General features: G+C 42.3%; 2 protein-coding genes across 4 annotated transcripts in view; one reads left to right on the top strand and one right to left on the bottom strand.

The window, feature by feature from the left end:
* The first annotated feature begins 95 nt into the window (after positions 1–95).
* Positions 96–7220, top strand: LOC106947968 (dopamine D2-like receptor). The gene is made up of 2 exons (XM_015033351.1): positions 96–5946; positions 6124–7220. The coding sequence occupies exons 1-2, from the start codon at positions 4474–4476 to the stop codon at positions 6277–6279; spliced, it is 1629 nt and encodes a 542-aa protein (XP_014888837.1). The 5' UTR covers positions 96–4473; the 3' UTR covers positions 6280–7220.
* A 1385-nt stretch (positions 7221–8605) lies between these two features.
* The window catches only part of LOC106947967 (potassium voltage-gated channel subfamily D member 2-like), a 95205-nt gene continuing 93507 nt past the window's right edge, over positions 8606–10303 (bottom strand). For 2 of the 3 annotated variants that reach the window (XM_015033348.1, XM_015033350.1), the window contains one exon: positions 8606–9916. In XM_015033348.1, the coding sequence (XP_014888834.1) occupies positions 9742–9916 (175 nt within the window). In that variant the 3' untranslated portion in view covers positions 8606–9741. The remainder of the gene's footprint in view (positions 9917–10303) is intronic. The other variant, XM_015033349.1, reaches the window with a different exon arrangement.

The following is a 10303-nucleotide window of genomic DNA, read 5'->3' as shown; positions in this document are numbered from 1 at the left end:
AATGTGCCCCCCCCCCCCCCCAACCGGCCCCAAAAGCCACAAGAAATGGAAGGAAAAATTTTTAGAAAAAAAAAAAAAAAAAAAAAAAAAAGAGCACTCAAGAAGTATTAATGGGGCAGTACAGTATGTTTTTTGTTATTCAAAATGTATTTTGTTGGCCTTACTAATTCAAATGTCTTAGAAATGACTTCTATGTTTTAATCAGCTGTAAGGCACAAACCTAAACAAAAGTAATTGATTGAAATGTGCCCCTCTGTATGTTTCACTTTTAAAGATATTGATTATGCACGTTTATCAAGGTTGTACATGCAACTGGAAACTGCTTTGCTTCATTTTTATTTATTATTTTTTTACTCTCTTTGTAGAACTACTCTTCCTTTGCCAGGTACATGAATCACATTACGCCATCGGATGCTCTTGTTCTTCTTTGTCTATTTAATTCAACGACGGTGAGACTTCTCAGTGAAGACAATTTAATTTCTCTGATCTGTTTCAGATTTGTTTGGACACACGCTGCGTTGAAAGGAGACACAAAAATGCTGAGTCGAAAAGAGCCGTTTGGTGGTGTGAGCAGTCGCTGTCTGTAATTTTCCATTTGTATGCATATTTAATGAGAGCAGACAAAGCAATCACAGCCAGACAGCGCAGACAAACGGGAATGAACCGAAACCTCCTTTGTTCCTAAAATGCAACGTACCTGGTTTCATTCCGTGTGTGAGGATGTCTCCTTTAACAAAATAAAAATAAAAAATTCACACATTTTTAGATTGTCCTATGTGTAGCTCTATCCCATAAACACACAAAGCCTCTGAAAGCCTCTCTTGATGATCTCAGAGCGATTAATGTAAGCATATATATATAAACTAATAAAACAAAATGGATTAAAGTCAGCAGAAATCAGCCTCGCCCTCTGATCAATACTTACACAAAGGTCCAGCACTGTGAGCCAAACAGCAGCAGCACAAAAACTTGCAGCCCTGCGTGTCGTTATAATTTCAATCGTATGCAGCCGGTGTGCAGGGAAAAAAAAAAAAAAAAAAAAAGCTATTCACCTTTTCACTGCAGATCATGTGAACAGAACTCAGACTTAATCAAGTCCAACACACGCCTCGCTTTGTCCAGGCGTCAGCAGTGTGAAGTGGTGAAGTGACAGAGACATCGTCTGTCGTGTTTCCGAGTCCGTCCTCCTATTTAATCAGTTTAATCGAATTTGTTGTGTTTTTAAACAAGGAGGAAGTCAGATTTCATTTGAAAGCCCAAAAATATCTAATTGTCTCAGATGAAGCTGTCCACAAATTGCGAAGATTAAACCATCACCGAATAAGAAAGGAAAAAGTAGATCCTCGAGAAGTCTTAAGATAAGTCCTCTTTTATGGCATAATCCTAATCCAGGAATGCTTGGAAATCTCAATCTCTAATAGCTTTATGATAATTTCTCCTTCACTCTGTAATGATGATCAAGGCTAACAGTCCGTAACTTCTTAACTCGTGTTTCAGTGACAAACTTTTCCAAGGGATCAAATAAGTCCAACAGAGGTTCATTTCTCTTAAACACTCTTGATAAAGACAAAGACGCAACATGAGTAAGGTAGATATATATTTTCATAAATGATTAGCTTTTTTCTTTGCTACAAGAGTGATATTTAGACATTTTAAAACAGCTGGAGCTGTGATGAAAGAGGCTGGATAAACACAATAAGCAGGACTGTGGTTCAAAATAAAAATACAAATCTCTGAAGCAAAACGGCATCCTGTTGCAACCGAGTCGCCTCAACAATCGTGAGATGCTATCTACATGCAAAATCGATTCGGTGGGTAACCATGGTAACCTTTCAGAAGTGGCATCATTCATCTTTCCAAATAGGACATTTTTAAACAACATGATCCGGCGACCTCCGTTAGAAGACTCAGCACGGATCATTACCGGGCTTCTCAACAGAATAACGATCCAAAACACGTGGCCAGAGCAACGCAGGCCCACTTCACCACACACAGGATCAGCTTAGCCTCTCAGAACTGAGAAACGCGGCAGCGATTGTGGAAGGTGCTGCTTTTCGTTGAGTTGGTGTAAGGAGATTTAGGTCAAACAGACTGACTATAACCTCTTTCAGTGTGAGAGAATTAGCTGCACCGGATCTTCAGATCTCCAGTTACTTGAAGTGACTCTTTATTGGGAAGTGTTGGTGTAACGTTGTCAGTGTTGCTCCCCCTCTTCCACTTCCTGCAGAAAGAGTTGGCCTGAATTCATAATGAAGCTGCATCTTTTGATTCTCCACATATCATGTTTCGGTTTATGCTGTCGTGATGTTTCGGCGAGACGGAAACAAAATGAAAGGCAATTTATTTCCCAAGAGTTTTCGTTTTTGTCCGCGGGTTCGTCAGAGATTTCTCCCCGGCGTAACGTTCCGGATGGTCCGGACTGCATCTTATTGTGATAATCTAATCCCAGATTTATCACGGCCCATAAGCTTCCACATTTTGAAGCAAAGAGCATTTCACACTGCATCTCCAAACAGGATTACAAAATATGCAACCATAATCCGGCAGCATTGCTCCCACTCTTAACTCATCCATCTGGCATCGCCAGTGTCAGGCGTTCAACCTTCATTAAATTCTGAATCAAATTAAATGGGCAGTCGATCATGTGCTCGTCACAGTGCTTCAGCAACTTGCAAAGGTTCTTACGCCCCTACAACTTTTGGTAACACTTTATTTGACGGGGTGTGCATAAGACTGACATGGCGGTGTCATAAAAAAGACACAACACCCGTTATCATGAAGGAGTCTTCATGAAATGTTTACGACTGCTGTCATGAAGTGTCAGTTGTAAATAATGACACTTTCAATGCAAAGTTGTACTAAAGCTTGCGTTAAAAGTGTCAACTTTGCACTGAAAGTTTCATTATTTATCGAATGGCACTTCATGACGACGGTCAGACATTCACGAAGACTCCTTCATGTTCATACCAGGTGTTACGTCATGTTTATGGCAGTATTATGTCGGTATTATGCACATCCCTTCAAATAAAGTGTTACCAAACGTTGTCGCATAACTTCCTCAAACTTTAACTTGGGCTGCTTTATTTGGATTGTATGAAATAGACTAAAACAAAAATAAAATCGCATTTGTTTCTATTTTAGTAACATTGACTATCGATGTTAATAAAGCATTAACATTGCTTTATGAATGTTAATAAAGCAATGTTATGGTAATACCTTGTATTATGGTGCTATAAGCCGTTGTTTTTAATTTTTCCACATGTAAAAAGCATGGTGGGCAGATGTTTTCAGTTCTCTTTACTCTGACAATCAAAAATTAAATCCAGCCACGACCAGTTGCTATTGGACGTCACTCTGCTGCTAAATAGAGTTGAACTGTATGTAATTTTAGCTCAATATAAATCCAACTGTTCTCTGAAGTCCTCAGAGGTTTGGTAGAGAACATTAAAGAACAAACATCATGATAAATATTAGTTGAAATGTCCACAAATTGGGCCTTAACAGAATGTGGGAGGCAGAGACAATGGAGATTTCTGGGTGACATGCCAAATGTTTGGTTTCAGGAATCTAATACTGATAATCACCCTGAATGCCTCCTGGAGAAACACGGTGGTGGCAGCATGATGTGGTGGGGAAGCTGTTATTTTCAGCGGGGACAGAGAAGCTGGCCAAAGTGGATGGGAAGGCGGATGGAGCCAAATAGGGCAGCCCTGGAAGAAACCTTGCCAGAGGTTGAAAAAGACTTGAGAGCAGGTTTACTTTCCAACTGGGCAACAACAAAGAACCAGGACTACAATAAAGTTATTTGGATCTAAGCAGAGCTGTTAGAATGAATCGTTGGTACTACAAATCACAGAAACTCTCCAGCTAACATCACTGAACTTCAGGTCCTCAGTAACGAAGAATAGTTGGTCTTTACATGATAGAGAAATAAAGCTAAAGTTTTGTAATTACAGCAAGAAATGTGTCTATATGGCAATAACTCACGTAGGCTGTATGAGAATGCGTGACATATGCGTCCCACCTCAACATTACTTTGTGTTGTTCTGTCACACACCGTCCCACACAAGTTCACCTGAGCTTGTGATTGTAATGTGGTAAACTTCAAGGGCTGTGAACCCTCCTCATGCAAGGCCATGTATCCGGCTGACTGATTTTATGAAGTCATATATGTCAGGGATGGGACAATAGTGATATAACTGCTTTTCAATTAGCAGCCCGTCTCTTATTGCCCCCCGGTTGTCTCAGCTGTGAATACACTGCAGAGTTGTTAATGAATGTGAACAGCAAGGACTCCCAGGTGACCCGCTGGTGCTGCGGAGTGATAATGAAAAGGGCGGGCACCTTGGAGGAACTCGTCCACGCCGCTGCTTTCCCCCCCCCCGCAATTATTCATTCATCGGAGGTGGTGTGAAGAGCGCTTGATGTTTGCTCAGTCAGCCAGCTGAGCATGTTGATTCTCTGAACTCGGAGATGAGAGGGGCGCCCACATCTACAGGGAGCTCTGGGAACATCACCGTTTGGGGGGCCTACGTTGACTTCGCCCTCGTGGTGACAAACAGTTTTGTTCTGCTAATCACCTCCGCTGTGGGAACGGCGGCGAACCTCTTCGTGATCCTGGCGGTGTGTCGCCAGAAGTCGCTGCAAACGTCTGTCAATGCGCCGGTGGTGAACCTCGCCGTCGTGGACTTTCTGCGCTGCACCGTCGACTGCCCGGTTCTGCTGCATGTCATCGTGACCCTGCACCGCGGAGGGCATGTGGACCGTCTGATCTGCGACACGCAAACGGCCTCCTTCTCCTTCAGCTGCTGCATCCAGCTGTCGACGCTGGGCTGCATAAGCGCGGAGAGGTACCAGGCGATTGCGAATCCCTTCAAAACAACTCAGAGAAAACGACGGATGATGGCACTGATTCCTCTTACGTGGCTCCTGGGAGTTTCACTGGCTGCCGTTTGTCAGGTGTTCTTGAAAGACTCACCTGTGTATGTAAGATGTAAAGAGGGCCAAAGAGGAGCGTCCTCGACCTACGACACCGTTGGTCTCTACGTGCTGCTCCCTCTCTGGGTGTCCTGTTTCGGGGTGATCACTGGCTTCTACGCTCGCATTTTTGCTCTACTGAGATCACACAATCGCAAGATATTTGACGAAGGCACTTCTGTTCCTTCAAAAGACTCAAAAGAAGACAAGCACACCCCTGCAGTGCAAAATGGGCAAGACAAATGTGAGAACAAGCAGATCCTGAGTACAAGTGTTGTTGAATCAAGTAGAATTGGTAAAAATTCCCTCCTGACCTCGCAGGTCGCCCCACAGAGCGCCTCCATTAGTCCTGAGAGAAAACCTGGGTTTAAAATTACAGTAGAGATGAGTCACTTGGAGAAGGAGCAACTCCACCCTCTTGCAGCGCCGGACGCACTGCAGACTGTGGAGAAAACGTTAAAAACGGAGCAAAGCAGAGCTGACAAAACAGAAGCAACAGCCTCAAATCAGGATAGGTCTGCTGACAGAGAGACGCAGGAGAAGTCAAAAAGCCTTAACCGAGAAAATCAGACCGGAGAAAGCCCGAAACCTGAAAGTCCAGTCAAAGAGAACAGCCTCCTTATTGTACCATCTACTCAGTTAGAGCTCCCTAAATCTACCTCTGTCTTATTGACTGGCCCAAAACAAGAAAACAGCACCGGAGGAGAAACACAGGCAGCGCCTACGCTAGATCAAGAGCCTCCACTGCCTTCTGTCCAAAGTAATGGAGCCGTAAACCAGGAGGTCCAGTTGGAGGGGGCTGTCTGCGTCATGCCTTCGAAGGCCAGCAAGGAGAGAGCGAGGAAAAGGAAGGAAACTAAAATGGCCAAACGCGCCGGGTATATCATCATAACCTTCCTTTTGTTCTGGCTGCCGCTGATCACAACCATCTTGGTGAATTTTCTTGTCCACAAAAACAGAGAAATGCAGGTGAGTCCGTGTGTGAGCTTCTTACAGGACGTTCAGAAGACATTACCGTGCAAAATATGAGAGCGAAAGGCACGTTTGGATCCTTCCATCAGAAGGAATATATGTATGCTCGAAATCCAGCAGAGCTCTCACACAAATTGTGTATCTGTTTGCTTTTTTCTTTTTTCCTTCCTCCAGACGCCAGTCATTCAAGACATGGGGATCCTGTCGGTGTCTGTCTCCTGCATCACGTCCCTGAGCGACCCGATAATATACGCTGCAGTGAACCCGCAGTTTCGCTCAGAGTTTTACAAGCTAAGAAGCTGGGTTAAATCCAGATTCTGTAGGAAGTGAGAACATCTCTGACTTTTACACTCTGATAAAACTGGATGCACACATTTGGATTTATGGCCCCTTTAAAAGTGTGATTTAGTTCACATATGGTCAATTTACAGCGACAAACACCAAAGTGTTTGATGAGGACGTTGGCTGATTGGCTAAACTGTGGAGTGAAAGACGACTTGGATCATAAATGTGATTTATTTGCTAATTTTGGGATGAAAATACAAACATGTGGACTATAATTACTGTTCAGGAGATTATAAATTGTATTTGTAAATTGGATTGGATTTAGGGGTACTGCATTAAAAGGAGGCAAAATAAAAATTCACAACAGTTTTTATCCATCTTCTGAGAATTACTGCTAACTTTACAAATAAACAACTCTGCGTTGGCTTGTCACAGAAAATCTAAATAAGACACATTGAAGTTTTACAGTTTCCAACTAGAGATACATCAGTAAATGAGCCTGAGATCAGAGTCGTCAAATTTGTCCTTTCTGATAGAATTCATGGTTTTTTTCAGTAAGTGGTTAAACATAAAATAGATCTTATTTTGTCATATTCAATAATTGCACCGAAACTAATAATTTTCTGTAAGCACATCAGGAACCATTTTGAGTTTCATTAAAACCTGATGATGATGATGATACACATTTGTCAAAAAAATCTCGTCATTCCTACGTTTACTCTTGAAAACGGAACCTTCAAAACAGTTTTCTTTTTTTTTACTTACATGTTTTATATTCTCTAGAAAACAAAATCTGTCAAATGAAAGAGCAGAAGGTCAGACCTTAAAGGTCGGTATCGGTGAGTAGAAACGTCCAGTTGTAACATGACAAAATATGAAGGAGTTAGCAGTGGAGAAACGGTTTTTTTAAAGGCACAGTGTTACACATCTGATGTAACTGATTAAAAAATAAAAACTAGTCTAAGTCCCTTTTGTAAGGGGATTTATTATTATTATTTTACACTGAGGTTATAGGAGGTCTTTTGTTTTGCACGCCGCTGTGCTTTCTCCCATATTCCACCTGCTGGCTTCTCAGCGCTTGCTAAACACTGCAGAGTGGAGGCGTCGCGTGCTGTGAGGAGCTGCTTAGACCGACATTCAGCTCAGCAGGGCGGCGCCACAGAGCTCCGCGTCAAACGATCACTGAGGTCAGCTCATGTGTCTCCAGAGACCCCGCTGCCAGGACCCACCGCTGGGCCAGCAGGTCCTCACATGTAGCAGCTCCTCCTCATGATCCACTCTTTGTAAAACACACACACACACACACGCACACACACCTGGAGTAAACAGGGAGAATGTTAAATTATATTATAGTTTTTAGCCCTCTCGTGCAAAACGGATGTTAAAATAGGAATTTCACAAATTATTGTGAAGGACAGATAAAATCAGACATAAATATTTGTGTTAAACAACATTAGCAAAAATATTCCAGGATCCTTCAATGTAATGAAATGAAATGTTAGCTTAATATTTATCTATGTAACGTGTTAATGTACTGAATTGCTTAAATGTATATTTTTTCACAGTTTTTATTTGAATTGCTCCAGTCCCTCCTGCAGCTAAATAAATAAATAAATAAATAAATAAAAGATGCAGCTTCTTTAGTAATTCAAGCCCCTTTCTCCAAATCTAACAATTCTCATTTATGTCCAGACACTTCGGTTTTTGTTTCATCAAATCTCCTGATATGTCTGCAAAAACTAAGGTCTGACTGCATTTGATAACTAATCTGAATTTAAATTTCTTTGTTAAAAGACAATGGGGAACAACTCTCTAAAAACTCTCATTCTCATTATTCTGGCATCATTTTGGACCTAAAACAGGAACATTTGTGTTTCATTGGAGTCAATGAGAAAAAATATTATGTGTCTTTTTAAACTGTGTAAATATTTCGTTTGTTACATCAACACCCTGATGCACACAGAAAAAAAGACCTGCTCTAGTGACCACCATTATTAGGGGTTAGGAAGAGTTAAGAAAAGAGAAAAAGACATGGGTGATTTTATAGATGCTTCAGCAGAGCTGCACTGTTTATTCTATCCACTGCACCAAATGCACAATGTGTGATAAATTTGTCCCTTTTCGTTACCCTTACACACTCGGTCCATGACAAGATTTGTATTTCATTAAAAGCAGACTTTAAAATCCGGACACCCGCGCCGCTCCGTTGTGCTCCAGCCCATTAATCCGGTCGTCGCTGAAACAAACCTCCCAACAAGAAGCAGACACACACTTTAATTAAAACATAATTCTGCAATGACAGCATGCAAATCATTAAATTCAACCAGGCAACAGACAGAAAGAGGTTTTCTTCTTTTTCCTTTTTTTTTTTTGCCAACAACTGTTCAAACTAAATCTAGAACTTAGAGGAGCCAACTTCAGATGCATTTGATAAAGTCCTAACTGAGAAATATTTACAGTATGAAAAATATACAAAATGGTGCTTCGACACAATGGAGTCAACCGAGTCGCTGTGAGGAAGTCAGTCGATGTCCTTTCCTACGGTTTAGCAGGCCGGTGCTACCATCTCGTACGTGTCCACATCAAGGTTAGTTAAGTGCTGCCGAAAACGTTCCCTTATTCACTTGTGCCCTAGCTAATGTATACCCTGTATGGTTATCGATAACTGGCAACTACCGACAGGCGGCTTTCACGCTGACTCAGGATGGCTAATATGGAAGCTAACACAGATTTGGTCGTTCAACCTTCACTCGCACACGTCGGGGTGAGTCGTGCGATTTCATCCGTCGGGCGACGACCCCGACCGGCTTCGTGAATCAGTTCGTGAATATTCACAACGGCGATGCGTTCCAGTGGGTGCGCGCGTCGTTTTTTTTTTTTTTGGACTTTACAACAGTGAACGGGGGAGGGGGAGGTAAGAAAGCGTTTTAATCGAAGAGGGCTTTAAATGCAACAGCGTGGAGAGTGAGTCCATATTCACAAAGACGGCGAGGATATTCGTGTGCTTTATTCGCCATGAGGCCGTCGAGAACGATCTCGAGACTTTTCCCCGCCTTCGAATCAGAGACAACACACACATCTACGTCACATATTGAAAAATAAAGTTGTTGATTTTTTTTTTTTGTCCTCAGTATGTTTAGGCAACGATGACGTTCATTCCAAGCGCCTCCTCGCTTTGATGTGCTTAATGAAGCAAAGATCTGCTGGTTCAACATCAAACTCCGGCTCCAAGAAGAGCCTCAACGTTTTGTTGTTGTTGCTTTTGTTCGGTTTTTTTGTGTGTGTGTGTTTTTGTTTTCTTCTTTTAAACACCATGCAGAGTTTGACATCAGATGAAATCACAACTTCAAAATTAAAAAAAAATAAATAAATAAAAATCCCAACTGCTGTCAAGCTTATAATCCCTCTCGGTTATGGCAGGTTGATGCTCGGTGGTCCCTCTCCTCAGCATCTATCTGGTGCTTCTCGAGACCAGTTTGGGCTGGTCAGGTGAGGCAGGTGCGACATCTACAAGGCAGATACTCGGACAATGTTGCTCTGCGAGTACGTGGTGGTGGCGGTGGAGGCGTCGTCCGACGAGGTCGCCACCGGGGCAGACAGCCGGACCATGGACGGGGAGATGTAAGCCTCGTCGCACTTCAAGGGCACCGTCTCATCCAGCTTGGCGTTCAGGCTGGAGCGGCTGAGGAGGAAAATCGGCAAGAGTCAGTCGACCTTGAGAAGCATTTGTACACGCAGTCGACTTTTGTAGAATATTTTACAGCTGTGGGAGTCGGTCTCCACGTAGAACACAAAAAAGCTTTTGTGACGAAAAGTTCTAAGAAATGTGTTTTTTTTTTGTTTTTTTTGCTCAGAGAGCCCATAAAAAAATACAATACAATAAACAGTTTACTGGACTGCAGCTTTTATGACGCTTAAAGATTAGTACATGCATTTCTCTCCAAAAAGTAAGCCATCTCTATTTTATTTATGCCTTCATTTCAACATAAAACCTGTTTAAGTCTGTGACTGTAACATTGCATCAATGGGGGAAAGACTTCCTTTCCAGAAAGGAACTTCCTTTCCAGAA

This window comes from Poecilia latipinna, unplaced genomic scaffold, assembly GCF_001443285.1.
Source record: "Poecilia latipinna isolate Pla-1442-1.1 unplaced genomic scaffold, P_latipinna-1.0 Scaffold265, whole genome shotgun sequence".
Lineage (NCBI taxonomy): Eukaryota > Metazoa > Chordata > Actinopteri > Cyprinodontiformes > Poeciliidae > Poecilia > Poecilia latipinna.
Note: the sequence above shows the minus strand (reverse complement) of the source record. Positions and strands in the feature narration are given on the sequence as shown.